A 27,366-nucleotide genomic window follows, 5' to 3' on the forward strand; every position below is an offset into this window, starting at 1 on the left:
CGAAATGAAACTGCTTCTTCATCTGTAAAATACTAAAGCTAATATCCTCCCTGACTACTATACAGGGTTATCGTGAAGACAAATACATACAAAATACAGTCATGTGTTGTGTGACAATGTTTTGATAAACAATGGACCGCATACACTACGGTGGTCCCATAAGATTGTAATGGAGCTATTGCCTAGTGATGTCATCGTAGCTATCCTAACATCATAGTGTAATGCATTACTCATGTTTGTGGTGATAAACAAACCTACCGCACTGCTGTCGTATAAATAATTATGTACAGCACATAATATTTGATAATAATTGGCTGGTATAAACAAACCTACTGCACTGCTGTCATATAAACAATTATGTACAGTACATAATATTCGATAATAATTGACTATGTTCCTGCTTTTTATATACAATATACTGTGCATTTTATTATTATTTTAGAGTTTACCCGTTGTCCTTATTAAAAATAGAAAAAAAGGTTAACCATGAAACAGTCTCAGGCAAGCCCTTCAGGAGGTATTCTGGAAGGCATTGCTGTAAGAGATGACAGCTCCATGCATGTCGTTGCCCCTGAAGACCTTCCAGTGGGACAAGATGTGGAGGTGGAAGACAGTGATATTGATGATCCTGACCCTGTGTGGGCCTAGGCTAATGTGTGTGTTTGTGTCTTCATTTTTTCAAAAAGTTTAAAAGTAAAAAAAAATAAATTTTAAAATAGAGGTTATAGAATAACAATATAAAGAAAATAGTTTTGTACAGCTGTACAATGTGGTTATGTTTTAAGCTAAGTGTTATTACAAAAGAGTCAAAAAGTTTAAAATTTTATAAAGTAAAAAAGTTACAGTAAGCTAAGGTTAATTTATTACTGAAGAAAGAAAAATACTTTTTATAAATGTAGTGTAGCCTAAGTGTACTGTGTTTATAAAGTCTCCAGTTGTGTACAGCAATATCCTAGGCCTTCCCACTCACCCACCACTCACTCACTGACTCACCCAGAGCAACTTCCAGTCCTCTAAGCTCCATTCATAAAAAGTGTCTTATGGAGGTGTACCATTTTAAAATCTTTTATACTGTATTTTTACTGTACCTCTTCTATGTTTAGATATGTTAAGAAACACAAATATGGCCGGGCACTGTGGCTCAAGCCTGTAATCCCAGCACTTTGAGAGGCCGAGGCGGGTGGATCATGAGGTCAGGAGATTGAGACCATCCTGGCTAACACGGTGAAACCCCATCTCTACTAATAATACAAAAAAATTAGCCAGGTGTGGTGGCGGGCACCTGTAGTCCCAGCTACTTGGGTGGCTGAGGCAGGAGAATGGCGTGAACCTGGGAGGTGGAGGTTGCAGTGAGCTGAGATCACACCACTGCACTCCAGCCTGGGCAACAGAGCAAGACTCCGTCTCAAACAAACAAAAAAAAGAAACACAAATACTTACCATTGTGTTATAATTGCTTACAGTATTCAATACAGTAACATGCTGTACAGGTTTAGTAGCCTAGGAGCAATAGTCTATACCACATAGCCTAGCTGTGCAGTAGGCTGTCCCATCTATGTTAGTAAAAGTGCACTCCATGATGTTCACACAATGTCAAAACTGCCTAATGACAAATTTCTCAGAATGCTTCCCATCACTGAGTGGCGCATGACTGTAACGTACACAAATGACTGCACATACGGTTGGTCTAATGCCCTCGGGAATACATCAAGATTACTGGCTTGTTGCTCTAATTACTGGCATGTCACAGGTTAACGTAATGTATTACTAATTTTCCACAACATTTATTTTAGAAGAGACCCTTGAAAACATCAAATCTCAATTCAAAAGAATGATATTAAAGGCCCTTGGGAGCAGATGGTCTAATTTTTCAACCTTAAGTTAATGATAATAATTCAATTAAACAAATATTTGTTGAATATCTATTATATACAAAAAAAGCATCCTGGCTGCTATGGAAAGTATAAAGATGAGATCTCTTCTGTCTTTAAGGAATGAGGGTCTAGTCTAGAAGACCAAAATGTACAAAATGTACACAAATTACTTTACCACAAGGTAAGTTTGGTAAGTTCTTTGGAAGAACTAACTTCAGAAGATATGAGGTTAATTCTGACTGTATCAATAAGGGTTTTTAGAGGATATCCATACAACTGGGGCTTAAAAGTTGGGAGAACTTGGCCAGGCACGGTGGCTCACACCTGTAACCCCAGCACTTTGGGCGGCTGAGGTGGGCGGATCATGAGGTCAAGAGATCGAGATCATGGTGGCCAACATGGTGAACCGTCTCTACTAAAAATACAAAAATTAGCTGGGCATGGTGGTACGTGACTGTAGTCCCAGCTACTCGGGAGGCTGAGGCAGGAGAATTGCTTGAACCCGGGAGGCAGAGGTTGCAGTGCATGTTGGTGCATGCCTGTAGTCCCAGCTACTCGGGAGGCTGAGGCAGGAGAACTGCTTGAACTTGGGAGATGGAGGTTGCAGTGAGCCAAGATTGCACCACTGCACTCCAGCCTGGGTGACAGAGTGAGACTCCATGTCAAAAAAAAAAAAAAAAAAAATTGGGAGAACTTCAGTAAACTGGGAAAAAAAGAGGTATTAAAAACGTAAGAATAGGCCGGGCACGGTGGCTCATGCCTGTAATCCCAGCACTTTGGGAGGTTGAGGTGGGCAGATCACCTAAGGTCAAAAATTTGAGACAAGCCTAGCCAACATGGCAAAACCTGGTCTCTACTAAAAATACAAAAATTAGCTGGGGGTGGTGTTGGGTGCCTGTAATCCCAGCTACTCGGGAGACTGAGGCAGGAGAATTGCTTGAACCCAGGAGATGGGGGTTACAGTGAGCTGAGATCACGCCACTGCACTCCAGCCTGGGAGACAGAGCTAGACTCTGTCTTGGAAAAAAGAAAAGGTGAGAATAATAGCATGAGCCAAAAAACGAAAGGTACAAAATATATTCTGGGAATAAGTACAATTTATCTTAATTTCGTAGAGTATTCATAGTTTTCAAAGTGCTTTCACATAAGCTATGTTGTGTATGGAAATTAGAGCAATCATATGCAGGTGTATAGAAAAAGTATTATTTATTGTCCGTATGAAGAAAGTGAGTTTTGGAAAAGGTAAATGACATATATATATATAGTTATCAAATAGCACAATTTAATAGATTTAGCAAATTTACTAAAATTAGTAAATTGGATTTAGGAAGAAATTGTGAAGGTTCCTCTGGTAAGAGTGCACAAGAGAAAATTCAAGGAGGATAGCAGTTAGCAGGATCCTGACATAGTCCAGCTGAAACGTAGCAAGGGTCTGCACTAGGGTAGGCTTGCTTGCAATGTTGTGGGCTCTTTTTACAGACAATGTAGATACACAGCGTATGTGAGTTTGCTTTTGACTGGATGTAAGAAGCGAGATCAAAGAGATATACCAAAGGACTCAGAGGTTAGTCACATATAAACAAAATCTGGGCTGGGTGCAGTGGCTCATGCCTGTAATCCCAGCACTTTGGGAGGCAAGGCGGGTGGATCCCTTGAAGTCAGGAGTTCAAAACCAGTCTGGCCAACATGGTGAAACCCCGTCTTTACTAAAAATACAAAAATTAGCCAGGCGTGGTGGTAGGTGCCTGTAATCCCAGCTACTTCGGAGGCTGAGGCAAGAGAATTGCTTGAACCCAGGAGGTGGAGGTTGCAGTGAGCTAAGGTCAGGCCACTGCACTCCAGCCAACAAAACAAAACAAAATCTGACTCCGCCTTTCAGTCACGCCAGTGAAATCTCTTAATGCCTTCAGTGTCAGTCCCCAACTCTTACTAATTAAAGATCGTATTTGACCCAGATGTGCACAGTACACAACACCTTAAAGAGAAATGAGGTGAATCAGATAAATGAACAGGTTGATATTTTTAAAATTTGTCCAGAAGCTCTTTGATATCCCTCCTTTCAAATCACAGCTTAATTCCCCTCCCCTTGTGAATGCACTGTATTTAATGACTGGCTTCTGATGAATGGAATAAGAAGTAAGTTACCATAGTAAACTAAGTAATAAAGGGTGACTAAGTAATAAAGGGCATTGCAGCTTTCTCCTTGACTTCTCTGTTGGATCACACTCTCAGCTGCCATGTCATTAGAAGAGCCGAGCCGCACTATAGAGACACAAGAGGTGAGAAACTGAGGCCTCCTGCCAACAGCCATGCAAGTGACTCATCTCGGAAGTGGATCTTTTAGCTACAAAAAGCCTTTAGGGCACTTTAGCCCTGGCTAATATTTTAACTGTAACCTCTTGAGAAATGCTGAGCCAGGATGACCCTGGCTAGCTAGACTATTGCCAAATTCCTGACCCACAGAAACTTTGAAATAACAAATGGGATAATTGATGAAGTAACAATAAATAACTAGTACAACGCTGAAAGAGGAGAAGATATATAGGACTTTTCTCCATCAAAGGACAGAGATTATTGAATTGAACAAGGGAGTAAAGTACAAATAGTCCTGAAATTGATCCAGCCAACTTTTGATCACTAATCTCTCCCTGCAAAGAGAAAGATTTAATACTTTTCAAAATTTCAAAGTCAAGTCTTCAGTATATTCAAATTCAACTCTCTAGTATACAGATGCTCCTCAACTTACGATGGGGTTACGTCCTTATAAACCCGTTGTAAACCGAAAATACAGTAAGTCGAAAATGCCTTTAATACATCTAACCCACCAAACATCATAGCTTCACGAGGCCCTCCTTAAATGTGTTCAGAACACTTACATTAGCCTACAGTTGGGAAAAATCACCTAACACAAAGCATATTTTATAATAAAGTGTTGAATAATTTATTGACTACTGTACTGAAAATTAAAAACAGAATGGCTGTATGAGTACTCAAAGTACAGTTTCTACTGTGTGTCACTTTTGCACCATCATACAGTCAAAACACTGTTACGCTGAGGCATCCTAAGTCAGCAACCACCTGTGTATATGCTCTTCTGGTTTAACTGCAGTGCAGTGCTATGCTTATGAAATCACTTAGAAATTGACATTCTGTTTTAATGTGTAGTATTTCAGTTGTCAAAAAAGAATACACTTTATAATTTACAAAACTATATGGAGTCATAAACTTCATAGATTTATATATATGCATGCATCTTTGGTTAGGGTTGTGGGTAAATTTGAAAAGCTACGCATTACCCTCAAATTTATATAAACCTCTACCTTTAACAAAGTAATTTCATATAGCTTTCATCTTGGGGCGTCCCCTTACAAAATGGATGCATGGACTTAGGTAGGGCTCACTTAACTATCTAATAATGGAGTTTTTAAATATAGACACTAGAATATATTCTGCTGTTTGTTCCAAAAACCCTCTTCTTCGTTTCTCTTATCCCACCCACGTCCAAATATAGCATACCAAAAACAGAGCCAAAAACAAGATTGTCTGTGACATATCTGTCCTGTCACAGACAAGGACAGATTAAGAGGACCAGATCAGAAAATGTGTGTATACTAAGTAGCTCAAAGACAAAGGCAAAACTTTAACGCAAAGAAAATACATTCAGAGCTTTCCAAGTCCCAATTTCTTCTGCTTTTACAGTTCAGCCTAGTTAGTTGTCCTCCACGCCCCCCGCCCCACGCGCGTTTGCGTTTTCTTAATAAACCCACAGCAAGACCTAGGGCGGGGGTGAACCACAGCGCATGCGCCGCAGGGAGCGACCTCAACAGCTAGGGTGCTGTTTGGGCGGGGCCTGGGCGGGGCCAGACGCGCGCGAGATTTGAATTTCCTCTGCGTGCAGTCAGTGCCCGCGCAGGGTTGAGTTGCACAGCGGTATTCTCACCAGGCCCTGCAATCGGTGGGCCACAGTGCCGGCCACAGAGATGGTGGAAGGACCAGGCTGTACTCTGAATGGAGAGAAGATTCGCGCGCGGGTGCTCCCGGGCCAGGCGGTGACCGGCGTGCGGGGAAGCGCTCTGCGGAGTCTGCAGGGCCGCGCTTTGCGGCTCGCAGCCTCCACGGCTGTGGTCTCCCCGCAGGTGAGCTACTCCTGTAACAGGCCATGCAGTCAGCAGGGGGAAATGGAATAAAGACCCCATCAGGGTTCCAGGATTGAAAGTGTCATCTCTTTGCTCTGGCCCAGGTTTCCTGGGGTCCCACCTTTCACAGAGTTTATCGTCACTTTACTGTAGGGAGAAGTCGGTCCTAGCGCGCCTGCGCAGGAGAGGAGGGCTAGCGTTCTGGGCTCACGCTGCCTGAGCAAGATGCCCTAGGGGAATCCAGTGAAGGTGTTTTATCCGAGTCACCTTAGTTAACTTCTTTATGATACCCACATGGTTTCCCATGTCTACAGGTGCATTTTTTACTATTGATATTATCAAATCTCTGCTACCTCTGATATGTTTTCTTCGTCCCATTTTAAGCTTTTAGCATAAAATTCTACTTTCTTGCTTGCCTAATCTGCAATTGGTAAGTATATCACAACTAGTATATAATTCTAAAACTACACGTAGAAAATTTAGCACTAACTTCTCACTCAACTTCATATCGCCATCTAATTAAGGGGCAATGAAACCCAGTTCTGGTTCCCTTAAGTGAATTTCTTTCTTTTTAAAGTAAACTAGCACAGCTTCTTGCCACTCAGGCATTCATTGCAGACGATGTGGTATTCATTTGGCCAGAACTTGTACTAAAAATATTCTGATTAAGGCATCATGTTTTAAAAGCCCTTTAGATGTGTGGATGATTGTATTTCATGCCTACATGCAATATTGCACTGTATTTCAATTTCTTCTGCAAAGCTTCTTATAGCCTTTGGTCCTGGAAGAAAAAGTTGCCTGCTATGAAATTAGCATACTTACAACTTGAAAGAAATGAGGTTCTAAGTCTAAGAAAATATATTTTCAAACTTGGGAAAAAATAAGTTTTACATCTCCTTCCAATTGCCCTTTTGTTTATTTTGACTTGATATGCCAGTAAGTACTCTGTACCTATTTTTTTTATTATTGTTATAGTGTTTCTAAAATCGTTTCAGGGTACCACAGAGATGGATTTTAGATGGTTTCTTAAGAATATTAATATTTATGAAAATTATTCAATAAAATTTTGAATACTCAAGACACCTGGAGAGCAAAAACAAATACTTCCTCTTTTGGAACCTATACTTTAGTTGGGAAGATACAAAGACATTCATTAAATAATCACCTAAAGAAATATAAATTAATAAGTTCTGTGAAGGAGAGATACACGATTCTTTAAGGACTTGTAGGAAGACCTGGGAAGACTTCCCAGGGAAGTAGCAAAGCTGAGGTGTGGGCCGGGTGCAGTGGCTCATGCCTGTAATCCCAGCACTTTGGGATGCTGAGGTGGGCAGATCGCTTGAGGTTGGGAGTTCAACACCAGCCTGACCAATATGGAGAAATTCCATCCCTACAAAAATAAAAAATTAGTCAGGCATGGTGGTGCATGCCTGTAATCCCAGCTACTCAGGAGGCTAAGGCAGGAGAATCGCTTGAATCCAGGAGGTGGAGGCTGCAGTGAGCTGAGGTCGCGTTATTGCACTCCAGCCTGGGCAATAAGAGCGAAACTCTGTCTCAAAAAAAAAAAAAAAAAAAAAAGCTGAGGTGTGCAGGGTGAGTAGAAGCTATGCAGCTCAGGGATTGGAAAAGGAAAAAGACTGAAAGAAAGCCAGAGTAGACACTGCCCTCTCATTTAGGAGACGACTGCAGAAATCCAGGTGACAAATCTGGGGTCAAGTGCTGGTGGTGGAGATGAAGACAAGAGAATCACTATGATGGGAGGGCTAAGCAATGGATATGACATGAATATACTTAGGGATATCATCATTTACATCATTCAACCACAACGTATTTTGTGTTAGGTTTTATGCTAGCTCCTGCGGATACAAAGTTGAGTAGGATATGCTTTCTGCTGTGAGAGTCCAACCTAATGTTTTAAATAAATAGTACCTCATTGGTATTTAGGAAAAATAGCTTAAACATTTCCTTTTAAGTTTTGTTGTGATTATCTCTGATGGTATGGCATGAGATGCTTTTACATTTCATTCAGTCATGAAAAAGGATAACCCTATGATAAAGGATTAACCTGATTCTACAGATGAGGCATATGAGGCTCAGAGTGACTTTAAGTAAGTTTGCCCAAGATCACATGTCTAGTAAGGGGCTAAACCAGGGTTTGATTTTTCTTTAAAACTCCAAAGCCTACCGTCCTAACCATGCCATAGCTCCTCTCAGCCATAAAAGATTCAGTAGGATCTTTATTGCTTTTTTAGCATACAACGGTAGGAACACCATAATGCTCAGTATGTAGTAGTGGTTATTTATTAAATAGAAAAGTGCAATCTTGGATTTTTGCCTGTGTCTACCACCATTTTTAGTTTTGTTCGGTTGAGTCAATTCTCTTATATCTATTCTGATAATTCTCTTCTAACAGCTTCTATGGCCATGTTTGGATTGCACAAAAGAGTGCAGCCTGATAATATAATACAAATGCTTCAGTAATGGTTAGGCAATTATTAACATCACTTGGCAGCAATATTCAATAAGTTATACCCCACACATAAAAAGCCTGGCATTTAAAGGTATTATTTTTGATACCTTGATAGAAAGAGGCATTAAAAATTGGAATAGGTCTTTGTGGTTAGTATCAGGAATCTGGTTCTATGGACACTGGATTTTAAAATCAATATGGAAGGAATACATTCTTTGAGGCTGTTGGTAAACTTCTAAATAATTTACTATGGCTTCATTTTCTGGGACTTTGATCTGAAAAAAAAACATAATTATAACCTTTTGTAAACATGAAGAGTCTTTTGCATTTTAGAGGGATCCATAGTAAATTTCATTAAAACATGGTAGGTTGTCACAAACCTCTGGCAAGATCATTACTGTAACAGATGATCCCATGTCTCCTAGGCATTTATGCCAAAGAGTTAAAGCTATTTAAATGTTTCTGCTACTGGCTTGAAATGATTAGTTTTCACAAGGCAGCACTTAAAAATAATTTAATAACTGCATACTGCATTCTTTACAGTGCAGTAAATATGGTAAAGTTACTAATGAGAGCTAAAGAAATATTTAATGGGCATTCAAAATAAAATATTTAAACCTCAGATAATCATACCAAAAAACAAACCAAAAAACACTACTTCAGTAGTTATTGCCATAATGGACTGTTACTGTGTCATATAGCATTCCTCTTTGTTACAGTATAAAGTTTATAGAGAACACACTTGAATGCATGTCTGCCTGTGACAACTGATCCTCATTTTGAGAAAACCTAGCCATAGAAGATCCCAGCATCTGCTAGTCATGGATGTACTATATTATTTTTCTGAGTCGTGATCCACTGTCTTGTCAGCATAAAATTGTGCAACAGTATAAGCAAATTGCATAAAACTCTGCTGGAGATTGTGGAAACTTATGGTAAGAAACAATATTGGAATATAAATGAACATATCTGGTTAATGAGCTTTGAAGAGTCAATCCTTTGATTTTAATTGTTGGGTGGATACAATATTTTAGTGAAATCATATTTAATCTGCATGTGTTTTCAATCTCACAAAACAGGATATGAAACAGTTTATAAGCATTCATTTTATTTGAAACATGGTCTGATTATTTCCATCACTCCTTAAAATTTGATACATGTATTTAATATGCCAGCTATTTATCGTTATATATGCTTCACAGTGTCAGGAACTGAGGAGACATTTAATAAAAATTGAATGGATGGAGAAGAACAAGGTTTTGAATAGTGCAAAATGATTAAAGATTTAGAAATAAATTCCATTTGGAATCTTTCATTATGAGACTGTGTATATTTTGTTGTGCATGTTATATGGAAATTCCTACTACCAGAATATAAAGCAGGTAGTAAATTTTCCTTCTTCAAAGTGGGGAAAAAAAATCATGGCTCATTTTATTGCCATTATTTAAAGAAATGAGCTAATCTACAGAGATTCATTTTCCAGCAAAATGAGGCTCATTTCTTTAAGCATCTGAAGGGGATTTCTAAATAATTTAGAGAACATGCATTATATACTTCCTTACCTTCTTAAATGGATACTAATAATGATTTCTCCTTAATGACTCAAGATCATCATTATTGGTATCCAGAATCCTATGGAATCATGAAACAAGGGGTAACAAAGAACAGAAACATTCTTACAAAGGAGGAAAAAGGGGAGGTGATTTTCCATGGCCATTGTAGCTTTTTATCCAAGATGAACATATTTGGCATGCTGCAGAGAAGAGAACATCTGATCATCTTGATTTTGAATTCCCATTTTTTTGTTACTTCCTCGTCTGGAGATGCTTATTGTCGCATCTTAGCTTATTTGGTCAGGATTAAATTAAGCAGCATGTAAAATTCTTAGCTTAGTACCTAGCAAAATAAACATCCTGGGAATTGTTCCTTTTTCTTCTGGATCAGAGCTTTCTCACCAGACCCATTTATCTGAGGAACACCCTATTTTTATGAAGGGTTTGTAATCATTTGGTGCCTTCAGATAAGGTACAAAGTCTTTAGTCTGAGTAAGTGCTTGAAGGTCCTGCACTTAGAAAATTGTAGAATATGTTTTTGATGAATGGGCCTGAGGACCTCTATTTTGTTGTTTAGAAATCACTTTAAAATTATATTCTTTGATGACTTCGATTGGTATATAAGAGATCTCTGATTAAAAAGTGTTGTTGTAGGCCGGGCGCGGTGGCTCACACCTGTAATTCCAGCACATTGGGAAGCCGCGGCGGCCAGATCACGAGGTCAGGAGATTGAGACCATTCTGGCTAACACAGTGAAACCCTGTATCTACTAAAAATACAAAAAATTAGCTGGGCGTGGTGGTGGGTGCCTGTAGTCCCAGCTACTCGGGAGGCTGAGGCAGGAGAATGGCGTGAACCCAGGAGGTGGAGCTTGCAGTGAGCCGAGATCGCGCCACTGCACTCAAGCCTGGGCAACAGAGCGAGACTCCATCTCAAAAAAAAAAAAAAAAAAGTATTGTTGTATTGGGGTGAAAAGTGTGTGAGGAAAAGAGGAGAGAGTATGAAAGTAAATATGGTATTTTCTTCTCTATAGGGAAAATACTTAACTGCACTAGGGTTGAAACATTTATCTATGGAAAAGTCTTATTCTGCTCTAAAAAGTTTATCTTCCTTGTCCATCCATGGATAGGCAGGATAAATGGTAATCAGCACAATAAATCATGTGCTGTCTCTGAAAATACATGTTGTTTTGAAGATTTCATATTATTAAGCCACTTGAAAATGGGAAGGTGAACCCTTCTCAATCATACTTAAACTTGTGTCAAAGGAGATTTTCGTCTTTATTTCAGAAAAAACTAAAAAGGATGAAATGTTCAAATAATACAGTAATGGATTATAAGGGTCAACATGAGAACGTCAAGTGTATATTGGACAATTGCATATAGTCATAGCAAAGATAACAGGCTTATGGAAATTAGTTTTTGAATTTGTGCAGCAAAAGCTTGTAGACAGCAGTGATAACCCTAGATTCTATGGTAGGACAAGTGAATATCTTATAAATCTTAGGTTTATTGCAAAAGCCTTTCCCAGTTTGTACACAATAGCTCTTAAAACAAGTAGAACAAACCATTACCAGTATACCAGAATTTTACCTTAAGATGGAGTTTTAAAAGAGCAGTGAAAGATATATATCCAGGTGCTTGCAATGGCCAATCCTAAGTTGAAAATTTTATTTTATCCCAAGTATATTATCCAGAGCTGATTATTTTAGAAATGATAGAGTACCAGGAATCCGCTGACTTGGGTAAACCATCTGCATGATAGACAACTGAATAAAAAAATCTTGATGTGTCATTTCAAAACCAAAATTAAGCACCGTAGTACCACCTGTCCACAGAAGGTGCATTTAAAGACACCCAGCGAATGCCAGAAACCATGCATAGTATCGAACCCTATATATGCTATCTTTTTTCCTATACATACAACCTATGTTAGTTTAATTTATAAATTAGGTACAGTAGGAGATTAATAGCAATAACTAATAGAACAGTTATGACATACTGTAATAAAAGTTAATGTGGTATCTCTCTCTCTCAAAATATCTCATGGTACTGTACCGTGAGTAACTGAAACTACAGAAAGTGAAACCTTGGATAGGGGAGAACTACTGTATTGGATTAGATCTTTTTAGAGCAACAATTTAAATGCTAAGTAAACTTGTCAAATAAAAACCAGGCATTCTAGGACTGGTTGCTAAACACAGAGGAACTCCTCCCTAAACCTTCCCGTATGGTTCATTTAATTTTATGGGAAATTCTGGTAAGTAGAGTATTTTACTTCCGTTATAGCTTTTAGTAGTCATGAGAATTTGGTCCTGCTATGTTTAAATCTCACTCCATTGCAGGTAATTAGAAAATAAGATATTGGGATGTTAATGAATTTTAAAAGGAGATTAAGTAGATGGTAGAGTAGAAGATTTTGCCAAGATATCTTGGGAAAAGTCAAGCAGGGTGGGGATGGTGGGAGGGGAAGAAGTGAATGTATATTTTAAAGCCACACTTGGTTTTCAGAGCTAAAGGAGGAGGCATTATTTAATCCCACAAATGTTCACTGAACCTCAGGCATTGTGTAAAGCCATCAAGGATATTAGCTAAACTTGTTACTGTCCCCAGAGAGCTTATAGACAGGGGAGAAATGCAAGTCACAGACAAGTAATAATTCAGTATAGTAAGTACTATGACAGTGGTTTAGAAAATACTATGCGAAATTTGGCAGGTACAAAGCCTCAAGATTATCCTACTGTCCAGATGGGGAAACCCTAAGCCCAGAGAGAATTACAGACTATATATGTGAGCAAGGAAGAGGTTTTACTAACATTGCATTTTAATACCCAAATGCCATCGGGTATTAGAAAAGGAATTCTTAAACATATTCAAGCCAAGGTCATATAGCATCTGTACCTAGAAGAGTTTCTGCTGCACTGAAGTCATTTGATATTTTTAGGTTAATGTTTTTCTGTAAGTTAATATCTACCGTGAATTCCTTCACTTGCTCTTCTGTCAACATGTATGTTACAATATTAACATTCATCAGGCAATAAACATCTTTTTTCAACATTGGTAATTTCAGAGTTTTCATTTTTTAAAGATCATATTGTATGTTGTTTTTAATTGCAGAGAATAGGGTGAAACACCAGTAGAGCAAATAAGACGTGTATTACACCTCTAAGACTTTAGTTGGAGGTTCTCTTTGAGGCTCTGTCAGCTAGGACAACATATTTCAATTTCCATTGACAGCCATGTGAAGATATATAATGGTCTCATGCATTTTAAGTATATTGGGGGCTTTGTATTTTTGACTCCTTTTCCTTTCACAACAGAGTTTATTTACAACGGAACGTATTACCTTTTTTCTTGTTAATAAGTGGCGCAGTAAACATAAGGTTTGAAGAACTAGCCACCAAAACTTTGTTTCGCTAAATGGCCACATCATTTTCCATGGTTAGAACTTTCTTTTTTTTTTTTTTTTTTGAGATGGAGTCTTGCTCTGTCACCCAGGCTGCAGTGCTGTTGAGAGATCAGCTCACTGCAGCCTCCACCTCCTGGGTTCAAGCGATTCTCCTGCCTCAGCCTCCCAAATAGCTGGGATTACAGGCATGCACCACTAGACCTGGTTAATTTTTGTGTTTTTAGTAGAGTTTTCATCATGTTGGTCAGTCTGGTCTCAAACTCCCGACCTCAGGTCATCCGCCTGCCTCGGCCTCCCAAAGTGCTGGAATTACAGGCATGAGCCACCGTGCCTGGCCACCATGGTTAGAACTTGCTAAAATCTCTGATAGATGACAGTAGGTTTGCAGATATAGATGTCTGCTCCAGGATAACCTTTGATGCCTTGAGGCATAAATCCTGGAAATAATAAAAACTTCTTTCAAAAAAACCTGTCCCTCAGCATTGGTTATGAGGGACGTTTCAGCCGTTCTTTTCATAAACTGTACATGGAACCATATTCCCCACAGTGCAGGTTCTATAGAATCTTGAGGCAGGATCTTATAGGCTCATTTACCACATAGGAATTCCCTGGGGGAAAATCTCTGGTAGAAATCAGGATGGCTAGTTTTGAGTCTCTTCCTAATAAATATTATTAGGAGTCCTAAGCATTTTAATATTGGGGTAAAAAGAAGTTGAGGTTTCCATTAAGAACCCTTACTTTTGTCAGTTTTTTCCTGTTTGTTTTTTCAATTGATCTCACCTGAAATGTATGTCATATGGTGGTTTGAGGTTAAATGATACAAAAAATTTTACACATTATTTCTGTAAGTATTTTGGTTTGCCAATTACAACAAAACTCAATGGGGCAGTACTGCTGAATTAGATTTGGGCGTTTTGATAATGGGGCAGTTGTCTTCATGGAGTAGAAAACTTCCCCAGGAAATTGGCAGAGTTTTCAGAACTGATAGAGTAAAATCAGAAAATCTATCTACTACTCTTCCTCTTGTTCTCTGGGCCGTGGCATACAAGGGCCTTTGCTCTGTCATTCCTTTTGCCTGGATCATGGCTCACTTATTTAAAACTTGCCCAAATTTCAATTCCTTGATGAAATTATGACTGCTCCTTTAAAATTGCAACCCGTTGCACCCTCCCCCGATCTTGATCTCTCCTTTTCATCTCCATCTCTTTTCCGAATGTTCTAACATACTGTGTTGTGTTTATTGCCTACTCTTTTTCCTTACTAGAACATAAACTCCATGAGGGCAGCTGGTTTTAGTTGTTTTATTTATGGATGCATCCCAAGCATCTAGAACAAGGCCTGACACATAGTGGAAGGTCAGTAAACTTTTCTAAAATGAGTTTATCCAGGTAAACAGCCATTTTTAATGGGGAGGAGGATCATCTTTCCAGATGTCACGTGCCACTTTTGTTGTAGACAAAGCCAGGTGAATAACATGAACTGTAATAGGTGATGGCTTTTGGAGTTTTTAACTAAATGGTGTAAGTTCTTGTCAAAGCTGTTAACTTGGTGATGTGAGCAGACTTCACATGAGACATTTGGGACTCATGTACTGTCTTATTAGGTGTTGTGACAGCACTGTCTATTTCAAGGTTACTTCTCTATCTCTTTGCTAGTAGCCATTATAAAACCTGGTAAAGTCAGAACTAAGCAGAAGAAAGAAGGTCCAGGTAGGGAGAAGACAAGTAGTGAGTGCAGGCCAGTCAGATGGTTTCCCATCTTGGAAGAAGGGAAGAGAGCCAGTCAGGTGCACTGAGAAGCAGTAATATGGTAGCTGACATAGGATTTCATAATTGGCCAATCAGACATTAGATAGATGTTGAGTTTCAGCTTTAACTTTTTTTAATTTCTTATTTTTAATTACAGTAGGCTTTTGGGGGAACAGGTGGTGTTTGGTTACGCGGATAAATTCTTTAGTGGTGATTTCTGAGGTTTTGGCGCCCCCATCACCTGGGCAATGCACACTATACCCAATGTGTAGTCTTTTATCCCTCACGCCCCTCTGTCCCTCCCCGCAAGTCCCCAAAGTCTAATGTGTCATTCTTATGCCTTTGCATCAGATGTAACTTATAAAACTTAAAGGGGTAAAGGAGATTAAAGCACAGGAGTGGCAGTAGTAGCAAATTCTTCCCTACTGAAGAAGCAGGGAACGCTACTATATATGAGAGAGAGAGAAGGGTGTGTGTGTGTGTGTGTGTGTGTGTGTGTGTGTGTGTGTGTGTGTAAAATGGGATAACATTCATCACCTGGCCTCTGCTGGGAGCTCTAAGAAAAGCTAGAAAATTTCACAGGGTATGGCTAAAACAAGTTGCTAGTAAAGAATGTTGGAAAAAGATAAGAGATTGTTGACATTGGAGTGGTGGGGAAACAAGGCTCTGACCATTGACTTATAAATGTGGGTTTAAAATGTTAGTAAGAACTTAAATCTGAGATCCTGAAAATGTACAACCTAATCTATATTGAGACAAAGATCTATATCTGCTTTGTATATCATCATCTTAAAAGTGTCCTGGCAAGTTTATAAGAACTTTTTACATACTGATTGGTTGTCATGGAAACCTACCTTAAAACCCACTATTGTAATCTATACTTGGCCTGAAGTGTATTTAAGTGACTTAAAGTCTCTTGTTAGGGAGAAAAGCATCAAGATTCTTGGTGTTTCTCAATTCAGGGCTCTAAAAGATTGACTTATATAAAAAGAAGGCAAATGTGTTTTTTCCTCACTGAGTACTCAAGCCTGCCTTCCCAGTGCTTGATAATTATTGATAGGTGCTAGAGTTCATCCCAGAAAGGGCAACCAGAGACTGAGCTTTGAGGACATGGTGGCATATACCTACAGTCTCCAACAGGTTCTTTTTTTGTGATTTGTGCAGAACAGGAAGTGACTGCTGTCTTTTTTTTTTTTTTTTTTTTTTTTTTTGAGACGGAGTCTCGCTCTGTCTCCCAGGCTGGAGTGCAGTGGCGTGATCTCGGCTCACTGCAAGCTCCACCTCCCGGGTTCACGCCATTCTCCTGACTCAGCCTCCCGAGTAGCTGGGGCTACAGGCGCCCGCCACCATGCCCGGCTAATTTTTTTTGTATTTTTAGTAGAGACAGGGTTTCACGGTGGTCTCGATCTCCTGACCTCGTGATCCGCCCGCCTCGGCCTCCCACAGTGCTGAGATTACAGGCGTGAGCCACAGCGCCGGGCCTGCTGTCATTTTTAATTACTCCTGTGCATTTAATTTATCTGTCATTCTAAGCCAGTGATTGATTCTCCAGTCCTTAAACAAAGGAGGGATAGATAAAGTCAGTCGCCTGAACTTCAGGCAGTTGGAAAATTCTGGCATTGACTGTAGCTATTTCAACCTTGAATGGGTTTAGTGGAAGAATAGTGTCTGTTTTTTTTTTTTTCTTTATCTCCCTGTTATCTCTCTTTGAGCTAAGTACTGTGATTGTATCTTAACAAAGACCAATTTAGTGAAATAAAGAATAGAGTGGACATGTCATCTTAAGCATTTAGAATGACAAATGTCTGTAAAACCAAAAGTTTGAGAATCACTGAACAATATCATTTCACTCTAAATTGAGGAAAAATTGTGACTTGTTTCTAGACTCTGTATCTAAAGCTGTTTTATAATTATATCTTGACATTTCCCCACTCCCACTGCCCACCAAGGTTTCATTCAGAATCTTCTGAGGATCCTTAGCCCATTTGAGAAAAACACAAAAGAAGTTAGAGGTAAATGAGAATATTACCTTAGACTGAGTTAATGCGTAGATGTAATTCTGTGTACCCTATTTTATCTTATATAATAATTATGCATGTCTTAAGTTTTACATTTTTATTACATTTTGAGTTTAAATTAAATAATGTTTATAAAACATATATAAATAATAAAAAATAATGACATAAGAAACACCAGTATACATAATGCTCAGTTTAAGAAAAAGGGCATTACTAAAATCTAAACCAAATGCCCTTTCTTTTCTTCTCCCACAGAAGAACCTACATTTTGTATTTTTGTTTTCTGTGTAATTCATGTTTATAATTTCCTCGAATATCTTATAGGATTCTGCCTATATGTTGTCATTCTAACAATATATTGTTTGGTTTTGCAAGGCTGATGGGGGAAAGGGAATATGAATTTATTTTTTCTTTATTCTTAACATTGTGCTTGGAATAGGACAGGTCTCAAATTAGATTCCCCTACTCACGGGGCCGCAGGTTTTTATCTCTGATCTCCTGCACCCTCACAAGATGTGAAAATTGAAGCTCTCATTCCTTAGTTTCATGTGAAAATTGAAGCTCTCATTCCTTAGTTTCAATCAATGCCCTTAGGATAGATGCTGGCTTCACAGCTCTCCCTACTACCTCTCAGGGTTCTCTCCTGCTTTTAGTTTTTGACCTTTTATTATTTCATACTAGCTTAAAAGTTCATCGGTGAAGTTAAAAATATTTTGTTTTCATATTTTATCATCTGTCATTTGTAGCTGTTTTTATCTGACCACTCTTTCAGGGAACTTGGCTATATACTTCTGGAAATGGAAGAACCTGTATTCCAGTTTTTAGTTTTAGAACATTCGTGTTGTATTCCTATGCTTTCTTTTCATATGCACAGAGCTATATGGTCCTGGAAGAAACTTTATTTTGATTGTCTACCAATTACTTTTTTTCACTTAATTTTTTTGGCCTCTCTCTCTTTAAATGACTGCATAGTGATTTGACAAAATGTATGTAAACAGCCGATTACATTACATGACTTGTTGGAGATTATTCTCATTGGAATGCACCTGGGCATGAAGTAATATAAACACATTTAAGAATTAAATAATGATTTTGCTTAGAGTTTGTGTGTGTGTGCTTATGTGTGTACATGTATTTTCCACTAGGCTGCTGCACTGAATAATAATGATTCCAGCCAGAATGTCTTGAGCCTGTTTAATGGATATGTTTACAGTGGCGTGGAAACTTTGGGGAAGGAGCTCTTTATGTACTTTGGACCAAAAGCTTTACGGTAAGATAAGCCTGTACGATACATCTTATCTCTCTATATTTAAAGATGCGTAGAAGGCTAGATGGAGTTTGCCGGGTGTCACCTTTAATCATATAGGAAGTACTGTGTTTTTAAGAGAGCTCCAATATGAGAGGTTGTGATTCTATCATGGAAATCAATAAACAGCAGAAGAATAAATTCTGATGTCATCATCACTTGGAAGACAGTCATTTTACAGGGCTTCCCAAGATGTATTAGAGCAACACATCTGTTTTGCTAGTCCCCAAGCTTCCTATACCACAAGTCTCTCCTTGTTTTTACCGAATGCTTATTGTATTCAGTGACATCGGTTACTTTATATTTGTGACAGGCCCTAGTTTGGTTTAAATGTATCACTTGATCTTTAAATATTTTTCTGGCTTCCTGCTTTCTCTGAAGCCTTGAATGGAATTTGGAAATTTACTTAGAGAGTGTAAAAACTTTCCAGAGAAATAACAGGTTCTCCATTGTTTCACAGTTCCCATGGAAATTCATGGCTAATATACTGGCAGAGAAGGACTAGCAACCTACTCCCTTTGTTGACTTAATGATAAAAAAGTCAAAATATATGTAATTGTGATGCATGATCACATGTTTAATTTTTGCAGGAAAATGAAAGCGGCCTTTGAGTTAATACGTCTACCCAATCTCATTCTGTCTTTTCTGAGTTTAGCCTAAGCTTTTGCCAACTGTAAAAATTGATACTGCTTCCTCAAATCGTTTTTAGTGCTGTTTAAAGATACTGACCACAGTTATCACCTTTTTCTTAAAAGAAAAGACCTGTTCCTGGACCCCATGCTAACCAAAGGTGAATAATTGTCACAAAGAGATGATACTATATGATTGTTCTTTATTGCATCTCATCTACCACATATTTAGAGTAATCCAGGGTTTATGTAATTGCTTTTCCTTTGAGGTGTTCTCTTTTCATTGTCAGCAGCTGCTGTCCTTGGACAACATTGTCACTTCATGGTTTTGCTTAGTCTGGAATTGATAACATCAGCATATGCCTAGTTGTTCATGCAGTAATGATATATTGCAGGTTACACTGCTGCTGTAGTAGACTGATGTGATGGAAAACTCATAGCTCTGGATAGAGTAGTACACAATGGGATCTATGCACGATAGTTGAAAACATTGATATGTTATTGATTCTCTGGTGTTAGGTACAGATTTATTTCTGTAAGATGAGAGGGGGTTTTTATCAAGTGCTCTCCACCAGACTGATAAGGGGGAAGTCATTTCTCAGCACACGGCTGTCAGTAAGTGTTCCATGAAGTTCTAAACAAGGACAATCACTTCTTCAAACTCATTGAACTAGTGCCCTCCCTGGAGAGTACCTATGTCAGTATATGGGTGGGAAAAATGCAGTGGCTTGCTTCCTTTCAGTTTCCTGCAGCCATAACAACTATTGGATGTAACAATTCAAGGTCAATGGCAGATCTGCTGTTGGAATCTGAACCTAAAATCATTTGCTCCTCTTTTCACAATGTAACAGAAGTTCAAAAAATGTACTTCCAACCTGTGCTTCTTAGAGGAATGTATAACTCTCTCAAAGAAATGTGATCTTTTTGTGAGGCTGCAGGTCTGTGCACCTGCAATAGAAATGTAGTCTTCATTTTTGACTTCTGCCTCCCACCCACCTGGCTCGTCTGCATTTGATAGAGCTTATAGCAGGAAACACTTTTAAAGGTTGCTCACAGTTTTCCCTTGATACCCAACTTTTCACAAGCAAAATTGCCCGCAGAGTTTAGTCATAAAGTGTGTGCATCTCATAGGTCGGGCCATGAATCTCCTGGGAGTCATTGGTTGAATCTCCTGGGATTCATTTGTTAATGAAAGTAGAATACAAGCATAGCCCTCTAAAAGAATCTGCCCTGTAAAAATCCACACATCAGAAAGATACAAATTAGAGAGTGATTACTTCTCTACCTACTAAGTGATATATTCAAGTGCTCCTGATAGTGCCAAGGAATACTAAAAATTATTTGATACACATTTATTTCAGGAGCACTATTGTGGTGTTATGTGTGATTAATACCTGTACAACTTCTGAACACTTTCCAGTAACTCTTCAACTAAAACAACACAAACGTCACTTGAAGTTTTTGCTACAAATGTAACAAGTACTCAGTAGAGAAAACTGAAAAATAATGAAAATAAGTGTAAAGTAATACATTCTCAATCCCACTACCAGGTGTAATCTTTATTAACTTTGGATGCATACATTGCCACATTGCCAGTATAGTGTGTGCGAATGTTTATATGCATGTTCACCCAGCTGCACTCACACTTAAGCTATCATTTTAATCAAAATGGACATAGCTGTTGCATTTTGGACTAAAATTTAAAAAACAGATAGATAGATAGATAAATAAATATATTTTTCCAAGACCATTTTCTGTTTCCAGTTTGTGATTTACATGACTCTGGCTTTTGAAGTTATATGTGCTCAGAGACCAGAAACTATATCTGAGATATTTTGGAGGCTTTGCCATTTTAGAAATGCCTTATACATGATTGATTTTATAATTTATTGGGGTTTAAGTATGAACCTCAAATCAGTTATGCAAGAGATAATATAATGATTCTTTTTAGTTTTCTGAAATGTCTTTATTGAATCCATCATATATTACTTATAAAAGAGTTTTACAGCTTCAACATAGTTTCTGTACTATCATATAACATGTTAGGAGAAATAGAAGTGTACTTTTACTCTGTATAATACTTTAAGATTCATTCATATTGTTTGAAGTATCAGTGGTACTTTCTTTTCTTTTACTAAGTAGTCTCCCATTGTATGAACATACCATATTTTGTTAATTCATTCATCAGATGATGGACATTTGGATTCTTTCAAGTTTTTAATATTGTGAATAAAATTTCTATGAATATTCACATACATATGACATATATGTGTGGACATACATTTTCATTTCTCTTGGATAAATTACCAAATGACTTAGAAATTCTAAGTCATTTGGTAAGCATATGTTTGACTTTAAGAGGAATTGCCAAACTGTTCTTAAAAGTGGTGGTACCATTTTACATTCTCACCAGCAGAGTATGAGAATTTCAGTTACTCAGCATCTTTGCCAGCACCTGGTATTGTCAGTCGTGTTAATTTCAGCTATTCTAATAGGTGTACAGTGTATCTCACTATGATTTTAATTTTCTTCTCCCTACTAACTAATGATATCTGATGCAATATGCATATTTCCTGTTTGTGTATTTTATAGGGTGATGTGTCTATTAATGTTTTCCTTTTTTATTGGATATATTTTTGTATTATTGAGTTATAGTATTCTGTATATATTCTAGATGTAAGTCATTTATCAGATACATGTTTTGCAAGTATTTTCTCCCAATCTGTGGCTTTTCTCTTCATTTTCTTAACCATATCTCTTCAAGATTAAAAACTTTTAAGTTTGATGGAACCTAATTTATCAAATTTTTTTTTCATGGTTCATTCATACTTTTTGTGACCAGTCTAAGAAATAGCTGCCTAATGCAAATTAATTAACATTTCCTTGTTTGTTTTCTTCTGGAAGTTTTATTGAGTTAGCTCTTCTGTTTAGGATTATGATCTATTTTGAGTTCTTTTTTGTATATGGTACAAGGCAGGAGCTGAACTTTGTCTTTTTGCATGTGTATTTTCCAGCACCATTGTTGACGAGATTATCCTTTCTCCATTGAATTTCTTTGCAACTTTGTTGAAAATTAGTTGACCATATATGTATGGGTCTATTTCTGAACTCTGCATTCAGAAGAATATCAGATAAAGTGATATTCTATCATTTTTTGTGTCTGTCCTTTCACCAATAATACACTGTCTTAATTAAAGTAGCTTTAAAGTCAGTTTAAATTAAGTGGTGTCAGTCGTCTGACTTTATTCTTTTTTTTTTCAAAATTGTTTTTGTTGTTTTAGTTATCTTTCTACATTTTAGACTTAGCTTGTTGATTTCTACAGAGTTCTTTCTGGCGTTTTGATTGGCCTTGTGTTGGATCTATAGATCAATTAGGTGATAATTCACATGCTAACATTATTGTCTTCCACTCCATGACCACAGTATATATTAATATGTATTTAGATCTTCCTTCATTTCTTTATCAGTATTTTGTAATTTTCAGCTTCAGACATATTTTATATTTGTAACTAAGTGGGTTTTTTTGGAGCTATTGTAAAGGGTACTTTTTTAAAATTTGAATTTCTAATTGTTCATTTGCAGTGTATGGAAATACAATTTTTGTGTGTATATTGACCTTGTATCCTGCAGCCTTGCTGATATGATCTGGCTCTGTGTCCCCACCCAGATTTCATCTTGAATTGTAATTCCCATGTGTCGAGGTGTGGGGGTGGCATGTAATCCCCTTGTGTCAAGGGAAAGAGGCGACTGGATCATGGGGGCAGTTTCCCCCATGCTGTTCTTGTGATAGTGAGTGAGTTCTCACTAGATCTCTTGGTTTTATAAGGGGCTCTTCCCCCTTCTCTTTCTCTTCTCTCTCCTGCTGCCATCTGAAGAAGGTCCTTGCTTCCCTTTCACCTTCCACCATGATTGTAAGTTTCCTGAGACCTCCCAAACCATGTGGAACTGCGAGTCAATTAAGCCTCTTTCCTTTATAAATTATCCAGTCTCAGGGAAGTTCTTTACAGCAGTGTAAAAACAGACTAATACACTTGCTAAACTCGTTATAGTTCTAGTCGCTTTTTCTTGTATACTTTTAGTATTTTCTATGTAGATAATCATATCATCTGTGAATTAAAGCAGTTTTATTTTTTCCTTTCTGATCTATATGACTTTTTTAAAAAAAATTTACTTCAAGTTCTAGGATACATGTGCAGAACATGCAGGTTTGTTACATAGGTATACATGTGCCATGGTGGTTTGCTGCACCTATCAACCTGTCATCTAGGTTTTAAGCCTCGCATGCATTAAGAGTTTGTCCTAATGCTCTCCCTCTCCTTGTCCCCCACACCCTATATGCCTTTTATTTCTTTTTCTTGTTTTATTGCACTGGCCAGGACCCCCAGCATGATGTTGAGTAGTAGTGGTGAGAGCAAATAAGTTTGCCTTGTTGTCTGTGATATTAGCTTTATTTTCTTTTATTAAATCAAAAAATTTCCCTTTTATTTCTAATTTGTTGAATTTTTCAAGTATTTTTTCTGCATCTATTGAGATCATCATATTGCCTTTCTTACTTCATTTGTTTATGTGTGGAATTCTATATTGATTGGTTTTTAAATTTTGAATGAGCCTTGCATTCCTGAAATATACTCCACTTTGTCATGATGGATTATCCTTTCTATATGTTTCTGGATTCGATTAGTTAATATTTTATTGAGGACTTTTGCTTGTGTCTTCATAAGAGATATTGCACTATGGTGTTATTTTTCTGTTACTGCCTTTGTCTAATTTTGGTATTAGGGTAATGATGGCCTCCAACTGAGTTTTATCTGATATTCCAGAAACATTTGTATAGATTTGTTATTGGTATAACATCAACTGGTCTGATGTATTTGGAGTTCCAGAAAGGAAAGAGAAAAAAACAAAACAGAAGACATTTTTAAAAGAAGTAATGGCCAAGAATTGTGCAGGATTAACAAAGCTATGGAACAAGGTGACATAATCTAACATTCTTGTAACTGTCATCCTAGAAGAAAGAAAGAACAGAACAGAAGACATCTTTGGATTTAAATGGCCAAGAATTTTCTTAACAAACCACAGATCCAAGAAGCTAAAGGAGCCTCAAACCAAACCAAATGTCCCTCACACGTACCTAGCCAATGTGCTAAAAACCAAAGATGAAGAGAAAGTGCTGGAAGCAGAGAAAAAGAAACATTACATATTAATACAAAGGAACAAAGCTAAGAAATACATTTACAGAAATTATGTAAGACAGAAGACAACAGAGCAACGTTTGCTGAAAGAAAAACCTCTCAACTCAGAATTCTAAACCCATCTAATATATCTATTAAAAATGAAGGTATAATAAAGACTTTTTCAAAAAAAAGAAGCTAAGAGAATGTAGTAGCAGGAGACCTGCAGTGCAAGAAAAGTTAAAGTCTGTCCAGCATAAGGGATATAATAACAGACAGAAATCTGAACTACAGAAAGAAAAAACTGGGAATGGGAAACTTGGAAGTAAATATAAAAGATGTTTTTCTATTATGTTCTATATCTAAAGCAAGCATAATAACAATTTATTGTGGACTTTATAACATATGTCAGAGTAAAATGCATTGCAACAATAGTACAAATGAGATAGGAAAATGATGGTACACTAATGTTGTTGCAATATACGTTTTGCATATCATTTGAAGATACGCATATCATTTGAAGATATCACTGAGATAACTTGTATCTCAGTGATATACGTTTTGCATATCATTTGAAGATTTGCATATCGTTTGAATATATCACTGAGATAACTTGTATCACAGTGTAAGATGTGTATTATAAAACCTAGAGCAACTACTAAAAAAAATTCAAAAAGTGGTAAAAGTAATAAGCTGCTATGGAGATAAAATAGAAGTTTTAAAAATGCTCAATCCAAAAGAATGCATTAAAAGATGAACAAAGAACAGATGGAACAAATAGAAAACAATAGTAATACAGTATATTTAAATCAAAGCATAAAAATAATCACATTAAATATAAATAATCTAACCATCCCAATTATTTGGCAGAAATTAATTGAATAAAAACACAAGACCCAACTATAATGTGCCTATAAGAAAACCACTTAAAATATAATGATGCAGGTTAAAATAAAAGGATGGAAACAGAAATACTATGGAAACACTTATCAAAAGAAAGCTGGAGTAGCTAGAATAAAATCAAAGTAGATTTCAGATCAAGGAATATTACTGAGGGTAAAGAAGGACATTAAACAAAGATTAAGGGGTTAATTCATCAAGAAAATGTAGTAATCCTAATAGAAATTCAAAAGATGTAAAGCAAGAACTGCTAGAATGGAAAGGGCAAAGAGAAACTAATATTGTTGAATAATTCAACACTCTCTGGTCAGTAACTGATAGAACAAGTGGGCAAAAATCACCAAGGATAAAAGACCTGAGCAACACTATCAACCACCTTGACCTAATTGACAAGTAGAGAACATTCCACCCAACAACACATGCTTTTCAAGTGCACGTGGAACACTTAGCAAGATTGACCAGATTATGGACAGCAAAATGAGTCTTAACAAATTTAAAAGTATTGATATCATGGAAGAATACTCTCTGACTACAACAGAATTAAACTAGAAATTATTGAGATACCTAGAAAAATCTTTTTTTTTTCTTTTTCAAATGGAGTCTTGCTCTGTCATCCAGACTGGAGTACAGTGGAGGGATCTCTGCTCATTGCAGCCTCTACCTCCTGGGTTCAAGTGATTCTCCTGCCTCAGCTTCTTGAGTAGCTGGGATTACAGACGCCTGCTACCATGCCTGGCTAATTTTTATATTTTTAGTGGAGACGGCGTTTCACCACGTTGGCCAGGCTGGTCTCAAACTCCTGACCTCAGGTCATCCACCTGCCTTGGCCTCCCAAAGTGCTGGGATTACAGGCGTGAGCCACTGCGCCCAGCTGAAAAATTTTAAGTATTTGGAAATCAATGTGCTTCTAAACTCACCTGTCAAATAAATCACAAAGGAAGTTAGAACATATTTTGAATTGAATGAAAATGAAAACGCCAGATCAAAATTTGTAGGAGACAGCTAAAGCAATGCTTGAGGGAATGTTCTGGCATTAAATATTTTTTATAAATGAATAAAATTCTCTAAGATTTAAGCTTCCATATAAAAAACTAGAAGAATAAGAGCTAATTAAACCCAGAACAGACAGAAGGATGGAAATAATGAAGATAAGAACAGAAATCAATGGAATTTAAAAATGAAAGCAATAGAGAAAAAAAATCAATGAAGCAAATAATTGGTCCTTTGAAAAGCATAATAAAAATGAATAACACCAAAAATTGGTTCTTTGAAAAATGTAATAAAAATGATAAACTTTTAGCTCAATGCAGTCCAATATAAACATGGGAGACATATATATAATTTAAAATCTTCCAATAGCTGCATTAACCAAAGCAAAAAGAAATCAATTTTAATAATGTATTTTATTAACCTATACAAAATATTTCAACATATAAACAATATAAACAATTATTGATAAGCTATGTAACTTTTTTATACTAAGTCTTCAAAATCTACTGTGTATTTTATAATTAGAGTACACATTAATTTGAACTAATAACATTTCCAGTGCTCACTTGCCACATGTGGGTAGTGGCTGCCATATTGGACAATACAGCTCACATATAAACACTATGAGGAATGACAAAGGGAACATTACTGCAGATCCTCAAGTTGTTATTTGAATAGAAATACGACACTATATATTACCTAACAAATTTATGTCCATGAATTCAACAACTAAAATAAATGGACAGATTCCTTGAAAGACACAAATTATCAAAACATACTCTAGAAAAGTAAAAATATGAGTTATTTTCTATGTTTTAAATAAGTTGAGTTGATAGTTTAAAACTTCTCAAGAAAGAAAACCCCAGGCATATTTAAGGAATATGCTCTGTTTTATCTTTTTCATCCTTTTTTCTCTTTCTTAGGTTTGGATAATCTCTATTAATCTATATTCAGGTTCACTTATTCTTTCCTCTGCTCTGTGCAGTCTGCTGGTCTGCTCATTGAAGAAATGTCTTCTCCCTGCTCTCATGTATTTTGGTTTCTCTGCTGAAATATCACACCTGTTCATGTGCCTTTATACTAGATCCTTACATATGTTAAATCATTAACATATTAATAACTAATATATAATATAAAATTTGATTAAGAATCAATATTTTAAG

At 37.1% G+C, this 27,366-nt stretch overlaps 1 protein-coding gene across 2 annotated transcripts in view; it reads left to right on the top strand.

Moving 5' to 3' along the window:
- Window positions 1-5,719: 5,719 nt before the first annotated feature.
- Window positions 5,720-27,366, top strand: part of NEIL3 (nei like DNA glycosylase 3) — a 54,917-nt gene continuing 33,270 nt past the window's right edge. Inside the window, exons 1-2 of one of the 2 annotated variants that reach the window (XM_004040663.5) lie at window positions 5,720-6,010; window positions 18,353-18,477. In XM_004040663.5, the coding sequence (XP_004040711.1) occupies window positions 5,855-6,010; window positions 18,353-18,477 (281 nt within the window). In that variant the 5' untranslated portion in view covers window positions 5,720-5,854. Of the gene's footprint in view, window positions 6,011-12,114; window positions 12,293-18,352; window positions 18,478-27,366 lie in introns of those variants that run through there. The other variant, XM_063705650.1, reaches the window with a different exon arrangement.

This window comes from Gorilla gorilla, chromosome 3 (genome assembly GCF_029281585.2).
Source record: "Gorilla gorilla gorilla isolate KB3781 chromosome 3, NHGRI_mGorGor1-v2.1_pri, whole genome shotgun sequence".
NCBI classification, from domain to species: Eukaryota; Metazoa; Chordata; class Mammalia; order Primates; family Hominidae; genus Gorilla; species Gorilla gorilla.